The following is a 16532-nucleotide window of genomic DNA, read 5'->3' as shown; positions in this document are numbered from 1 at the left end:
GGGTATAGAGTGATCTCCTTCCTCTCCTGATCTTTCTCCCTGTTAACATCTCCATCCTTCGTCACCACATCCAGAAGCCATCTCCCTGTCACATGTCACGATGACCAATGTCTCCATCAATGGCTCTTGTCGCGTGACATTGAGGTGCGCGGTGGAGAACGGAAGTGCCGTCACCTACACCTGGCGAAGTGCAGGAAATGACCTTGTGAAGGAAGGCAGTGGACATTATCTGTTGGACGATGGGAAGACCCTGGAGGTAGACCTCCCATCTAGCTCTACCACCAACTATACATGTTCTGTGAGAAACCCAGTCAGCTACCAGACCCAGACGATCGAACTCAATAAACCCTGCAGTGGAAACAGAGAGGATACAGACTCTGAGAGAGGTGAGAGTGTTCGAGGGGGACAGTGTAGATGGAGCTTTACTCTGTATCTAACCCCGTACTGTACCTGTCCTGGGAGTGTTTGATGGGGACAGTGTAGAGGGAGCTTTACTCTGTATCTAACCCTGTACTGTACCTGTCCTGGGAGTGTTTGATGGGGACAGTGTAGAGGGAGCTTTACTCTGTATCTAACCCCGTACTGTACCTGTCCTGGGAGTGTTTGATGGGGACAGTGTCGAGGGAGCTTTACTCTGTATCTAACCCCGTACTGTACCTGTCCTGGGAGTGTTTGATGGGGACAGTGTAGAGGGAGCTTTACTCTGTATCTAACCCCCGTACTGTACCTGTCTTGGGAGTGTTTGATGGGGACAGTGTAGAGGGAGCTTTACTCTGTATCTAACCCCGTACTGTACCTGTCCTGGGAGTGTTTGATGGGGACAGTGCAGAGGGAGCTTTACTCTGTATCTAACCCCCGTACTGTACCTGTCCTGGGAGTGTTTGATGGGGACAGTGTAGAGGGAGCTTTACTCTGTATCTAACCCCGTACTGTACCTGTCCTGGGAGTGTTTGATGGGGACAGTGTAGAGGGAGCTTTACTCTGTATCTAACCCCTTTTTTTTTTTTTTTTCTAACCTCGTTTTTTTTTGTATCTAACCCCGTACTGTACCTGTCCTGGGAGTGTTTGATGGGGACAGTGTAGAGGGAGCTTTACTCTGTATCTAACCCCGTACTGTACCTGTCCTGGGAGTGTTTGATGGGGACAGTGTAGAGGGAGCTTTACTCTGTATCTAACCCCGTACTGTACCTGTCCTGGGAGTGTTTGATGGGGACAGTGTAGAGGGAGCTTTACTCTGTATCTAACCCCGTACTGTACCTGTCCTGGGAGTGTTTGATGAGGACAGTGTAGATGGAGCTTTACTCTGTATCTAACCCCGTACTGTACCTGTCCTGGGAGTGTTTGATGGGGACAGTGTAGAGGGAGCTTTACTCTGTATCTAACCCCCGTACTGTACCTGTCCTGGGAGTGTTTGATGGGGACAGTGTAGAGAGAGCTTTACTCTGTATCTAACCCCGTTTTTTTTTTTTTTTTTTTTTTTTGCAGGGATGATGTCTTATTTTTTCGTTTTTTCTTTACTCTGAATCTAACCCTTTTTTTCCGAAGCCTTTATACCCAAGACCCTTTTATATATTATTTGTCGAGTGGACCTTTACTCCTCTGGACCCCACTTATGTAGATTTTATAAAATAACCTTATTAAAATTGAATAAATAAGACAAAAACTCGTATTAAAATTACATTGTCTGCATCAATGATGCACTCCAGATCCTGCGGAGGCAGGGATGATATCTGCGAAGAGTGACCCTGTCGAGTATGACCAAGTGTAGAGTAATCCCATTTTTTTTTTTTTTTTTTTCTTTTCTTTTTTTTTTACAAGGTGACCTTTATACCCCAGGCCCCTTTTATATTTTTCACATCGAGGGGGCCTTTATCCCTCAGGCCCCCTTTATGTACGTATTTACAGTTTTAAAATAACTTTATTAAAACAGATAAATAAACAAAAAAACTCAAATTAAAATGCCATTCTCGGCGTCGACGATGCACTCCAGTCCCTGCGGTGCCCACCGGTCGCGGAAGGCCTCAAGCGTACCGGCGGACACCGCATGCTCCTTTTCCAGGGACACCCGGGCGCGAACGTAACCGCGGAAGAGGGGCAGGCAATCGGGGAGGACGGAACCCCCAACGGCCCGCAACCTGGACCTGTGAATTGCCACCTTGGCCAGGCCCAGGAGCAGACCGACGAGGAGATCCTCCTCCCGGCCCGAGCCCCTCCGCACCGGGTGCCCAAAGATCAGGAGCGTGGGACTGAAGTGCAGCCAGAATTTGAGGAGCAGCCCCTTCAGATACTCAAATAGGGGCTGCAACCTCGCACACTCCGTATAAATGTGGAACACGGACTCGTCCAGGCCGCAGAAAGTACAGCTGGCCTGGGAGTCCGTGAACCTACTTAAAAGCCTATTGCACGGGACTGCTCTGTGCAGCACCCTCCACCCCAGGTCCCCGATGTAAAGGGGGAAGACTCCCGCGTAGAGAGACCTCCATCGGGGTTTCCCCTCGCCGCCAGATGGCAACGCGGACCGCCAGGGCGTGTCCGGCCGGCTGACGAGGGCGAGGAAGTGGAAAGTGTGCAGGAGCAGCCCGTACAGGAAACCCCTCCGCGCCGATTGGAATGGCACGGAGGGCATTTCCGAGAGGCGGCTCGGGTTGTGCGGGACCGGCTCCCGAGGAGGGTTTCGGGGCCTGGGTCCGATGAGCAGTTCCGGCCCAGCGGGGGTCAGCTCGGCCGGGATCGCTCCGCACTCCCGAGCCCCCTCGCCACCCGCAGTGAGGGGCGTCCCGGGGGTTTCGGCTACTCCTCCGCCCGCCGGACCGTCCCCGGAGTCGGCCGCCCGGACAGCCGAGGCGCTCTCCTCCGCCGGCGGGGGAGCGCCCTGACTGGAGGCGACCGTGTTCCAGACTTGGAAAAGATCCCGGTAAAAGACAGGCAACTCCCTCAGAGAGGCGCGGCTAACGGACTCCACCGGGAGCTGCGTGTCGTCTTGAAGGCAGTGACACTGGCGGAAAAAATACGTCGCCAGCGCACACCATCTGGGAGGACGCTCGACGTACAGGTATCTCTGCAGGGTCCGAAGGCGGAGAGTCGCAGCCTGGGTGCGGACGCACACCAGCGACTGACCGCCCTCCTCGATCGGGAGACTCAGGACCGCGGCAGAGACCCAGTGTTTCCTCTTGCCCCAGAAGAAATCGACGAGTTTCTTCTGGATCTTGGTGGCAAATGCAGGGGGCGGGGCCAAAGTGACCAACCGGTACCACAGCATGGAGGCCACCAGTTGGTTTATGACCAACGCTCGGCCCCTGTAGGAAAGCACTCGGAGCAGTCCTGTCCAGCGCCCCAGCCGAGCGGTGACTTTCGCCTCCAACTCCTGCCAGTTTGCCGGCCAGGCTTCCTCAGCGGGACTAAGGTGGACTCCCAGATAGAGGAGGTGCGTGGTGCTCCACGCAAAAGGTGTCATCTCCTCCGGCAGGGAGTCCACCCGCCACTGACCAACCAGGAGTCCGGAACATTTCTCCCAATTGATCCTCGTGGAGGACGCGGCAGAAAAGGTCTGCTGTCAGTCGCGCATCCTCCGCAAGTCAACGGGATCTGTGATTGCGAGGAGCACGTCGTCGGCGTAAGCCGAGAGGACGACCCGCATGGCCGGCTCGCGCAGAGCCAATCCCGTCAACCTCCTGCGAAGCAGGCACAGGAAGGGCTCCACGCAGATGGTATACAATTGGCCGGACATGGGGCACCCCTGACGCACTCCTCTCCCAAAGCGAAGGGGCGCCGTCAAGGACCCGTTAACTTTGACTAGACACTCTGCGGCGGCGTATAAAAGTCGGACCCGGGCCACGAAATGCGGCCCGAGTCCGAAAGCGCGCAGAGTCCCGAAAAGGTAATCGTGATCCACCCTGTCGAACGCCTTCTCCTGATCGAGGGAGAGAAAGGCGACCGACTGACCAGTCCTCTGGGAAAGATGGATCAGGTCCCGGACCAGGTGGATGTTGTCCTGGATGGACCGGCCCGGGACCGTGTAGGACTGGTCGGGGTGGATCATGTGGGCCAGCACGGAGCCCAGGCGGGTAGACATAGCCCGGGCAAAGATCTTATAATCCGTGCTGAGGAGGGAGACCGGACGCCAGTTTTTAAGCAGGCGGAGATCGCCCCTCTTCGGCAGCAGGACGATGACCGCCCTGCGCCACGAGAGGGGCATCTCCCCGGTCGCCAGGCTTTCCCCCAGGACCCGCGCGTAATCGTCCCCCAGGACGTCCCAGAACGCCCTGAGGAACTCCACGGTCAACCCATCCAGCCCTGGGGATTTGCCCCGCGAGAGCTGGTGGAGGGCGCCAGTCAGCTCCGCCAACGTGAGCGGGGCCTCCAATCCTTCGGCGCCCTCCGGGCTGACCTGCGGCAGGTCCTCCCACAAAACTCTGCGCGCATCCTCGCTGGACGGATCCGGAGAGAACAACGCACTGTAATAAGTCCGGACCAGGAGGCCCATTCCCTCCGGATCCGTGATGGAGGATCCGTCGTCGGCCAGCAGCTCGACGAGCTGCTTACGGACCCCCCGCCATTTTTCCAGCGAGTAGAAGAAGGGTGAGGCGCGGTCCAAATCTTCCAGGATCTGGATCCGCGACCTCACGTACGCGCCTCGGGACCCTATGAGCTGCAGGTTCCTCAGCGCGCCCTTCTTCTCTTTGTACGCCTGCCACAGGGCCGGGTCTGCGACGGCATGACCGAGGCGGGATTCCAAGTCGAGCACCTCCCTCTCAAGGCGCCCGACCTCGGCTTCCCGCCTCTTGGTCGACCCCTTCGCGTACTCCTGACAGAAGACGCGGATGTGAGTCTTGCCCACATCCCACCATAGCCTCAAGGAGGGGAAGCCCCCCTGCTTCCTTCTCCAGTCGGCCCAGAATCGACAGAACGAGTCCCGAAATCGCACGTCCTCCAGCAGCCGGTTGTTAAAGTGCCAGTACACAGACCCCGCCCGGGTGCGGAGCGGAGTGAACTCCGCCCACACCAGGCGGTGGTCCGAGCACGGCACCAGCCGCATGGAGGCCGCCGAAACGCGGGAGACGTACGCCTGCGAAATGTAGAGGCGGTCGATTCGCGACCCCCCTCCTCCAGACCTCCACGTGAAGGCGCTGGAGTCGGGATGGAGATTCCGCCAGACGTCCACCAAGTTAAGGGAGCTGATCAGTCCCCTCAACTTCTCCACCGACGCTTGGCCGCGCTGGGGACCGGAGCGATCCCCCACCTCGAGGGTGCAGTTAAAATCCCCCCCGAGGATGATGCACTCGCCGCTATCGATGGAGCTCAAGAGAGCGGACACTTCTTCAAAGAAGCGCGCTTGCAAAGCGCCGGGCCTGGGCGCGTACACGTTCACAAAGTGGAGCGGCACGCTACCCAGGCGAACGGCGAGGTGGAGCAAGCGGCCCGGCACTAGCTCCTTGACCCCCAAGATCTCCGGCTGAAAAGTCGGGGCCAACAAGATAGCCACCCCACTAGAAATAGGGGTGAGGTGACTCATGTAGACCCCACCCTGCCACTCCAGGAGCCAGGTGGCTTCGTCTCCCGGAACGGTGTGGGTTTCCTGCAGAAAGCTCACCGCGTATCTCCCTTCCCTAAGGACTGAGAGATTGTGAAATCTGCGGTGAGCCCCTCTGCTGCCGTTGATGTTGAGGCTGGCTATGGTTATCTTCATGTCAAAGGTACTTAAAACCCGTCACCAACAGCTCACTGTGAGGAGGGAGTGGAAGTGCACCTGGCCCTCCACTCCCCCAGCAACCCATTGAGGAACACATTAAAACGGCGCCTCTCAACCAGTTTCACGTCCGCGCGCTTGCCCGCTATCTTAAGGGCGGCACGGACGGACTGGATGATCAGCGCCAGATTCGACCAACGGTCGAGGGCCAGCTGAACTTTATTGCGGCAACCCCTGCAAGCCGCGAGGAAATCCCGGAGTTCCGCCGTGGGGATGAGAGGAGATTCGGTGGGAGGCACGAGGGACTCCACCACCTCACTGGCGATGGAATCAAGATCATCCTCCGTGCCCCGCACCGAATCCCCATCCTCCTCCGGGTCGTCACCGCCAGCGGCCAACACATCCACCACACACTGTGGGGCGGACGTCCCAGCCGCGCCAGCTGGTCCCGCCTCCGTCACGATCCCACCCCCAGGATCGATGGCGGAGGAGTCCTCTCTGGGTTCTATTGTGAAACTGGAGCCTGTAGGCACCAGCGGTTCAGGACCTCCCTCCACCTCCATCCCCAGGCCAATGACTGGTCCAGGGGAGACAGAAGTTCCGGACTCCGGGAAACCAGCCGGAGCCGAGACTGGAGGCGGCGAGAGGAGGCCATCTCCCGCTCCGCCAGCACCCACAGGCCCAGCAGATGGGGCAGCATTCTCAGTTATAACTGGGTCGGGTGTCTCCTGGTTGGTGGTGGACTCCGGCTGGGAGGCCCGACCCTCTGGGGCCTCGCCCTCCCCTTCATTCAGGACACCCGACCCAGTCGCAGTGGCGGAATGGGCGGTTTCCCCAGGCTCCCCCACCACAAGCAGGGCCCCACTTACTCCTTCAGGAGGGGCCTCACGTACCGGGGCCATCCCCTCCCCTCCATCCTGAGGAATAGGGAGCACCTGCCCGGACTTTGCAGCCTTGGTGGTGGCAGTAGGGGGCACCTGAGGACCAGAAACAGGAGGCAGCTCCCCTCCAACAGATGGGCCCTGCACCTCAGGGCCCTGTGTTATTTCTGTGGAGGGGTGCCTTCTCCTCTTTTTCGCACTTGGGCGCGGAGACTCAGAGACCTCCATGTCATCAGAGGCCTCCTCCTCCGCACCCTTTTTCCCCTTTTTAGTCACCCTGGGCCTGAGCCCAGCCCTGGGACAGGTGGATTCCATGGGAATGGGCTTTGGGCTGAGCTCAGGCTCGGGTTGAGTCAAAGTGTCCAGGGGACGCGCCTCACGATGTTTCTTTTTTCCCCGCGTCTTCCTTCCGCTCGTACGGACGCTCCCCTCCCCGCCAGAGGCTGTGAAAACCACAGCCTCCGGAACCGACTGAGCGGTGTCTGTTGGATGTGCGGGGGGAGTGGGAGGAGGTGCTGTGGAACCACTCTGGGCCGCCGAGGTGGAGCTGGCGGCCGGGAGGTTGGGGCAGTTCTTACGAACATGTCCCACCCCCTTGCAGACGTGGCACCGCGCCCCGTCCGAGGTCCAAAAGACGCGGTAGGCCGTCCCCTGGAACTCCACATTAAATTGGCCCTCCGTGTCCTCCTCCCGCGCCAGCTGCATAAATAACTGGCGGCGGAAGGAGTAGACATGTTGGAGGCTGTGCTCCCGAAGACCAAGCCGGACTGGGGTGATCCCCGACCTCACCTCCCCCAGGTGGTGCAGGTGGGGGAGGAGGAGCTCACTGGGAATGAAGGGTGGGACGTTGGACAACATTATCCGATGCGCAGTGGCCCCCAGAGGGTCCACTGGCAGGAAGGTCCCCCCCACAGTGAGCCCTTTACTCAGGGCCAGGGACACCGCCCGCTCGGTCTTCAAAAAGAACACAGCCTTCCCATACATCTTTGAGGCCGCAACAATGGCCGAGGGGCCGACAACCACGGCCATTGCCTTAACGCAGGCCTCAATAGACATGTTGGGGTGGGGATAGCTCTTCACCCCATGGCTGCATGTCAATAATTTAAAGGGTGACGGGGCCACGTGGGCAGCCACAGAAGCTGCAGCTGCGTAGGTAGTAGAGGGCCCCGCCACCGGTGATGAAGGGCTTGCCATGGGTCTAAGAGCTAAACCCACTCCAAATTGTGGACTTGCACACTAAATAACAGCGACTCACAGAAAAATTTGAAAAGACAAACAAACAAACAACAGGTTAGTGGAGAGGCTGAGGTAAGAGAGGAGAGGCAAAGGCAGGCTGGAAGGGATGACTTGCTTTCTGGAGGTGGTGCTCACAGTACACTTAAAACAAACAGTCTTTGAAGTTGGTCTTCCGGTCTTCTGGTTGGGGGAGTCGTCTTCACCTGGGTCAGCTGAAGCTGCCCAGGCACTATCTATCCCCTTCTGTCTGTTTAGCTGGGCAGCTTCAGCTGACCCAGGCTTGGCAATTGGGGTGGGGAGGGAGCTTTCCTGTGTGCTTTTGCAGCAGCACAGATTCCTGTTGAATTGGCAGCCCCACCCCTTGTTGTTCCAGCCACTTGTTCCTCCCCCAACAGTCCAAAGTAAATTACTGGTGTTCAGCACCCACCACCAGACAAAGCCTTGTTTCCACAAAATGTCCCTTTCTTCTCTTTAATGGAGACTGTTGTTGGAGTTTTCCTTTGCTTGTTGGTAGCTGCTCTCCTTTGCTCAGTGCAGCTCCTCTCTCCACCTCTGCAACCTCCAACTGCCACCAGCACTCTCAGCTGCACCTCGTTGAGGCTCTCAACACTCAGGCTCCCAAATCAGAGAGCAGCCAATCCCGTTTTTTTTTTTTTTTTTTCTTTTTTTTTTAGAGGGAGATTTACTCTGTATCTAACCCCCGTTTTTTTTTGTTTTTTTTCTCCACAAGGTGACCTTTATACCCCAGGCCCCTTTTATATTTTTCACATCGAGGGGGCCTTTATTCCTCAGGCCCCCTTTATGTACATATTTACAGTTTTAAAATAACTTTATTAAAACAGATAAATAAACAAAAAACTCAAATTAAAATGCCATTCTCGGCGTCGACGATGCACTCCAGTCCCTGCGGTGCCCACCGGTCGCGGAAGGCCTCAAGCGTACCGGCTGACACCGCATGCTCCTTTTCCAGGGACACCCGGGCGCGAACGTAACCGCGGAAGAGGGGCAGGCAATCGGGGAGGACGGAACCCCCGACGGCCCGCAACCTGGACCTGTGAATTGCCACCTTGGCCAGGCCCAGGAGCAGACCGACGAGGAGATCCTCCTCCCGGCCCAAGCCCCTCCGCACCGGGTACCCAAAGATCAGGAGTGTGGGACTGAAGTGCAGCCAGAATTTGAGGAGCAGCCCCTTCAGATACTCAAATAGGGGCTGCAACCTCGCACACTCCGTATAAATGTGGAACACGGACTCGTCCAGGCCGCAGAAAGTACAGCTGGCCTGGGAGTCCGTGAACCTACTTAAAAGCCTATTGCACGGGACTGCTCTGTGCAGCACCCTCCACCCCAGGTCCCCGATGTAAAGGGGGAAGACTCCCGCGTAGAGAGACCTCCATCGGGGTTTCCCCTCGCCGCCAGTTGGCAACGCGGACCGCCAGGGCGTGTCCGGCCGGCTGACGAGGGCGAGGAAGTGGAAAGTGTGCAGGAGCAGCCCGTACAGGAAACCCCTCCGCGCCGATTGGAATGGCACGGAGGGCATTCCCGAGAGGCGGCTCGGGTTGTGCGGGACCGGCTCCCGAGGAGGGTTTCGGGGCCTGGGTCCGATGAGCAGTTCCGGCCCAGCGGGGGTCAGCTCGGCCGGGATCGCTCCGCACTCCCGAGCCCCCTCGCCACCCGCAGTGAGGGGCGTCCCGGGGGTTTCGGCTACTCCTCCGCCCGCCGGACCGTCCCCGGAGTCGGCCGCCCGGACAGCCGAGGCGCTCTCCTCCGCCGGCGGGGGAGCGCCCTGACTGGAGGCGACCATGTTCCAGACTCGGAAAAGATCCCGGTAAAAGACAGGCAACTCCCTCAGAGAGGCGCGGCTAACGGACTCCACCGGGAGCTGCGTGTCGTCTTGAAGGCAGTGACACTGGCGGAAAAAATACGTCGTCAGCGCACACCATCTGGGAGGACGCTCGACGTACAGGTATCTCTGCAGGGTCCGAAGGCGGAGAGTCGCAGCCTGGGTGCGGACGCACACCAGCGACTGACCGCCCTCCTCGATCGGGAGACTCAGGACCGCGGCAGAGACCCAGTGTTTCCTCTTGCCCCAGAAGAAATCGACGAGTTTCTTCTGGATCTTGGTGGCAAATACAGGGGGCGGGGCCAAAGTGACCAACCGGTACCACAGCATGGAGGCCACCAGTTGGTTTATGACCAACGCTCGGCCCCTGTAGGAAAGCACTCGGAGCAGTCCTGTCCAGCGCCCCAGCCGAGCGGTGACTTTCGCCTCCAACTCCTGCCAGTTTGCCGGCCAGGCTTCCTCAGCGGGGCTAAGGTGGACTCCCAGATAGAGGAGGTGCGTGGTGCTCCACGCAAAAGGTGTCATCTCCTCCGGCAGGGAGTCCACCCGCCACAGACCAACCAGGAGTCCGGAACATTTCTCCCAATTGATCCTCGCGGAGGACGCGGCAGAAAAGGTCTGCTGGCAGTCGCGCATCCTCCGCAAGTCAACGGGATCTGTGATTGCGAGGAGCACGTCGTCGGCGTAAGCCGAGAGGACGACCCGCATGGCCGGCTCGCGCAGAGCCAATCCCGTCAACCTCCTGCGAAGCAGGCACAGGAAGGGCTCCACGCAGATGGTATACAATTGGCCGGACATGGGGCACCCCTGACGCACTCCTCTCCCAAATCGAAGGGGCGCCGTCAAGGACCCGTTAACTTTGACTAGACACTCTGCGGCGGCGTATAAAAGTCGGACCCGGGCCACGAAATGCGGCCCGAGTCCGAAAGCGCGCAGAGTCCCGAAAAGGTAATCGTGATCCACCCTGTCGAACGCCTTCTCCTGATCGAGGGAGAGAAAGGCAACCGACTGACCAGTCCTCTGGGAAAGATGGATCAGGTCCCGGACCAGGTGGATGTTGTCCTGGATGGACCGGCCCGGGACCGTGTAGGACTGGTCGGGGTGGATCATGTGGGCCAGCACGGAGCCCAGGCGGGTAGACATAGCCCGGGCAAAGATCTTATAATCCGTGCTGAGGAGGGAGACCGGACGCCAGTTTTTAAGCAGGCGGAGATCGCCCCTCTTCGGCAGCAGGACGATGACCGCCCTGCGCCACGAGAGGGGCATCTCCCCGGTCGCCAGGCTTTCCCCCAGGACCCGCGCGTAATCGTCCCCCAGGACGTCCCAGAACGCCCTGAGGAACTCCACGGTCAACCCATCCAGCCCTGGGGATTTGCCCCTTGAGAGCTGGTGGAGGGCGCCAGTCAGCTCCGCCAACGTGAGCGGAGCCTCCAATCCTTCGGCGCCCTCCGGGCTGACCTGCGGCAGGTCCTCCCACAAAACTCTGCGCGCATCCTCGCTGGACGGATCCGGAGAGAACAACGCACTGTAATACGTCCGGACCAGGAGGCCCATTCCCTCCGGATCCGTGATGGAGGATCCGTCGTCGGCCAGCAGCTCGACGAGCTGCTTACGGACCCCCCGCCATTTTTCCAGCGAGTAGAAGAAGGGTGAGGCGCGGTCCAAATCTTCCAGGATCTGGATCCGCGACCTCACGTACGCGCCTCGGGACCCTATGAGCTGCAGGTTCCTCAGCGCGCCCTTCTTCTCTTTGTACGCCTGCCACAGGGCCGGGTCCGCGACAGCATGACCGAGGCGGGATTCCAAGTCGAGCACCTCCCTCTCAAGGCGCCCGATCTCGGCTTCCCGCCTCTTGGTCGACCCCTTCGCGTACTCCTGACAGAAGACGCGGATGTGAGTCTTGCCCACATCCCACCATAGCCTCAAGGAGGGGAAGCCCCCCTGCTTCCTTCTCCAGTCGGCCCAGAATTGACAGAACGAGTCCCGAAATCGCACGTCCTCCAGCAGCCGGTTGTTAAAGTGCCAGTACGCGGACCCCGCCCGCGTGCGGAGCGGAGTGAACTCCGCCCACACCAGGCGGTGGTCCGAGCACGGCACCAGCCGCATGGAGGCCGCCGAAACGCGGGAGACGTACGCCTGCGAAATGTAGAGGCGGTCGATTCGCGCCCCCCCTCCTCCAGACCTCCACGTGAAGGCGCTGGAGTCGGGATGGAGATTCCGCCAGACGTCCACCAAGTTAAGGGAGCTGATCAGTCCCCTCAACTTCTCCACCGACGCTTGGCCGCGCTGGGGACCGGAGCGATCCCCCACCTCGAGGGTGCAGTTAAAATCCCCCCCGAGGATGATGCACTCGCCGCTATCGATGGAGCTCAAGAGAGCGGACACTTCTTCAAAGAAGCGCGCTTGCAAAGCGCCGGGCCTGGGCGCGTACACGTTCACAAAGTGGAGCGGCACGCTACCCAGGCGAACGGCGAGGTGGAGCAAGCGGCCCGGCACTAGCTCCTTGACCCCCAAGATCTCCGGCTGAAAAGTCGGGGCCAACAAGATAGCCACCCCACTAGAAATAGGGGTGAGGTGACTCATGTAGACCCCACCCTGCCACTCCAGGAGCCAGGTGGCTTCGTCTCCCGGAACGGTGTGGGTTTCCTGCAGAAAGCTCACCGCGTATCTCCCTTCCCTAAGGACTGAGAGATTGTGAAATCTGCGGTGAGCCCCTCTGCTGCCGTTGATGTTGAGGCTGGCTATGGTTATCTTCATGTCAAAGGTACTTAAAACCCGTCACCAACAGCTCACTGTGAGGAGGGAGTGGAAGTGCACCTGGCCCTCCACTCCCCCAGCAACCCATTGAGGAACACATTAAAACGGCGCCTCTCAACCAGTTTCACGTCCGCGCGCTTGCCCGCTATCTTAAGGGCGGCACGGACGGACTGGATGATCAGCGCCAGATTCGACCAACGGTCGAGGGCCAGCTGAACTTTATTGCGGCAACCCCTGCAAGCCGCGAGGAAATCCCGGAGTTCCGCCGTGGGGATGAGAGGAGATTCGGTGGGAGGCACGAGGGACTCCACCACCTCACTGGCGATGGAATCAAGATCATCCTCCGTGCCCCGCACCGAATCCCCATCCTCCTCCGGGTCGTCACCGCCAGCGGCCAACACATCCACCACACACTGTGGGGCGGACGTCCCAGCCGCGCCAGCTGGTCCCGCCTCCGTCACGATCCCACCCCCAGGATCGATGGCGGAGGAGTCCTCTCTGGGTTCTATTGTGAAACTGGAGCCTGTAGGCACCAGCGGTTCAGGACCTCCCTCCACCTCCATCCCCAGGCCAATGACTGGTCCAGGGGAGACAGAAGTTCCGGACTCCGGGAAACCAGCCGGAGCCGAGACTGGAGGCGGCGAGAGGAGGCCATCTCCCGCTCCGCCAGCACCCACAGGCCCAGCAGATGGGGCAGCATTCTCAGTTATAACTGGGTCGGGTGTCTCCTGGTTGGTGGTGGACTCCGGCTGGGAGGCCCGACCCTCTGGGGCCTCGCCCTCCCCTTCATTCAGGACACCCGACCCAGTCGCAGTGGCGGAATGGGCGGTTTCCCCAGGCTCCCCCACCACAAGCAGGGCCCCACTTACTCCTTCAGGAGGGGCCTCACGTACCGGGGCCATCCCCTCCCCTCCATCCTGAGGAATAGGGAGCACCTGCCCGGACTTTGCAGCCTTGGTGGTGGCAGTAGGGGGCACCTGAGGACCAGAAACAGGAGGCAGCTCCCCTCCAACAGATGGGTCCTGCACCTCAGGGCCCTGTGTTATTTCTGTGGAGGGGTGCCTTCTCCTCTTTTTCGCACTTGGGCGCGGAGACTCAGAGACCTCCATGTCATCAGAGGCCTCCGCCTCCGCACCCTTTTTTCCTTTTTTAGTCACCCTGGGCCTGAGCCCAGCCCTGGGACAGGTGGATTCCATGGGAATGGGCTTTGGGCTGAGCTCAGGCTCGGGTTGAGTCAAAGTGTCCAGGGGACGCGCCTCACGATGTTTCTTTTTTCCCCGCGTCTTCCTTCCGCTCGGACGGACGCTCCCCTCCCCGCCAGAGGCTGTGAAAACCACAGCCTCCGGAACCGACTGAGCGGTGTCTGTTGGATGTGCGGGGGGAGTGGGAGGAGGTGCTGTGGAACCACTCTGGGCCGCCGAGGTGGAGCTGGCGGCCGGGAGGTTGGGGCAGTTCTTCCGAACATGCCCCACCCCCTTGCAGACGTGGCACCGCGCCCCGTCCGAGGTCCAAAAGACGCGGTAGGCCGTCCCCTGGAACTCCACATTAAATTGGCCCTCCGTGTCCTCCTCCCGCGCCAGCTGCATAAATAACTGGCGGCGGAAGGAGTAGACATGTTGGAGGCTGTGCTCCCGAAGACCAAGCCGGACTGGGGTGATCCCCGACCTCACCTCCCCCAGATGGTGCAGGTGGGGGAGGAGGAGCTCACTGGGAATGAAGGGTGGGACGTTGGACAACATTATCCGATGCGCAGTGGCCCCCAGAGGGTCCACTGGCAGGAAGGTCCCCCCCACAGTGAGCCCTTTACTCAGGGCCAGGGACACCGCCCGCTCGGTCTTCAAAAAGAACACAGCCTTCCCATACATCTTTGAGGCCGCAACAATGGCCGAGGGGCCGACAACCACGGCCATTGCCTTAACGCAGGCCTCAATAGACATGTTGGGGTGGGGATAGCTCTTCACCCCATGGCTGCATGTCAATAATTTAAAGGGTGACGGGGCCACGTGGGCAGCCACAGAAGCTGCAGCTGCGTAGGTAGTAGAGGGCCCCGCCACCGGTGATGAAGGGCTTGCCATGGGTCCAAGAGCTAAACCCACCCCATATTGTGGACTTGCACACTAAATAACAGATTCACAGAAAAATTTGAAAGACAAACAAACAAACAACAGGTTAGTGGAGAGGCTGAGGTAAGAGAGGAGAGGCAAAGGCAGGCTGGAAGGGATGATTTGCTTTCTGGAGGTGGTGCTCACAGTACACTTAAAACAAACAGTCTTTGAAGTTGGTCTTCCGGTCTTCCGGTTGGGGGAGTCGTCTTCACCTGGGTCAGCTGAAGCCGCCCAGGCACTATCTATCCCCTTCCGTCTGTTTAGCTGGGCAGCTTCAGCTGACCCAGGCTTGGCAATTGGGGTGGGGAGGGAGCTTCCCTGTGTGCTTTTGCAGCAGCACAGATTCCTGTTGAATTGGCAGCCCCACCCCTTGTTGTTCCAGCCACTTGTTCCTCCCCAACAGTCCAAAGTAAATTACTGGTGTTCAGCACCCACCACCAGACAAAGCCTTGTTTCCACAAAATGTCCCTTTCTTCTCTTTAATGGAGACTGTTGTTGGAGTTTTCCTTTGCTTGTTGGTAGCTGCTCTCCCTTGCTCAGTGCAGCTCCTCTCTCCACCTCTGCAACCTCCAACTGCCACCAGCACTCTCAGCTGCACCTCGTTGAGGCTCTCAACACTCAGGCTCCCAAATCAGAGAGCAGCCAATCCCGTGCTGTACCTGTCCTGGGAGTGTTTGATGGGGACAGTGTAGAGGAGCTTTACTCTGTATATAACCCCGTACTGTACCTGTCCTGGGAGTGTTTGATGGGGACAGTGTAGAGGGAGCTTTACTCTGTATCTAACCCCGTACTGTACCTGTCCTGGGAGTGTTTGATGGGGACAGTGTAGAGGGAGCTTTACTCTGTATATAACCCCGTACTGTACCTGTCCTGGGAGTGTTTGATGGGGACAGTGTAGAGGGAGCTTTACTCTGTATCTAACCCCGTACTGTACCTGTCCTGGGAGTGTTTGATGGGACAGTGTAGAGGGAGCTTTACTCTGTATATAACCCCGTACTGTACCTGTCTGGGAGTGTTTGATGGGGACAGTGTAGAGGGAGCTTTACTCTGTATCTAACCCCGTACTGTACCTGTCCTGGGAGTGTTTGATGGGGACAGTGTAGAGGGAGCTTTACTCTGTATCTAACCCCCGTACTGTACCTGTCCTGGGAGTGTTTGATGGGGACAGTGTAGAGGGAGCTTCACTCTGTATCTAACCCCGTACTGTACCTGTCCTGGGAGTGTTTGATGGGACAGTGTAGAGGGAGCTTCACTCTGTATCTAACCCCGTACTGTACCTGTCCTGGGACTGTTTGATGAGGACAGTGTAGAGGGAGCTTTACTCTGTATCTAACCCCGTACTGTACCTGGTTTCTTTCAGAGAGTAAGGAAAAGGGACCAGACATGAAAATGATTTATATTCTGGCTGGATCAGCGACTGTCTGTCTACTGAGTGTGGCCATTCTGTTCTCTGTACTGCGTTTCCAACAGTTCAGGAAGAAACAGATTCACAGTGAGTAACATTCAGTTTTTCGATCTGAATCCAGCTGCAGAGCTCGCAGTCAGATGTGCTGAGTTGATAATATAAATACGGGTCTTTCAGTGACGAGAGTTTTGAGTTTTGGGATAAATTATGACCCTCTCTGTTCCCAAGGTGCAGAGTTTGTTGAGCAGTCCGCAACGGTATATGCAGTAATCGGCTCCAGGAAACCAAACTCTCGGGTAAATGCATATTTCAATCTCTCTCTCACTCCCTGTCTTTCACTCTCTCTCTCTCTCTCTCACTCTCCCTGTCCCCCTCTCCCTCACTCTCCCTCTCCCTCTCCCGCTCCGTCTCTCACTCTCCCTCTCTCTCTCCCCCTCTCCCCCACTCACTCTCCCTCTCTCCCTCTCTCACTCTCATCTCCCTCTCTCACTCTCTCTCTCTCACTCTCTCTCTCTCTCTCTCTCTCTCACTCTCACTCTCTCACTCTCACTCTCTCACTCTCACTCTCACTCTCCTCACTCTCTCACTCTCTCACTCTCTCACTCTCTCACTCTCTCACTCA

The 16532-nt window shown here is 58.4% G+C and overlaps 1 protein-coding gene across 1 annotated transcript in view; it reads left to right on the top strand.

The window, feature by feature from the left end:
* Window positions 1-16206, top strand: part of LOC137366344 (CD48 antigen-like) — a gene marked incomplete at its 3' end in the record, with an annotated part of 60824 nt that extends 44618 nt beyond the window's left edge. The window contains exons 4-6 of the mRNA XM_068028239.1: window positions 75-386; window positions 15866-15997; window positions 16139-16206. Of these exons, the coding sequence (XP_067884340.1) occupies window positions 75-386; window positions 15866-15997; window positions 16139-16206 (512 nt within the window). The remainder of the gene's footprint in view (window positions 1-74; window positions 387-15865; window positions 15998-16138) is intronic.
* Window positions 16207-16532: the final 326 nt, after the last annotated feature.

The sequence above is a fragment of the Heterodontus francisci genome, unplaced genomic scaffold (assembly GCF_036365525.1).
Source record: "Heterodontus francisci isolate sHetFra1 unplaced genomic scaffold, sHetFra1.hap1 HAP1_SCAFFOLD_1133, whole genome shotgun sequence".
Classification (NCBI taxonomy): Eukaryota; Metazoa; Chordata; class Chondrichthyes; order Heterodontiformes; family Heterodontidae; genus Heterodontus; species Heterodontus francisci.
This window is presented reverse-complemented; position numbering and strand designations above follow the sequence as displayed.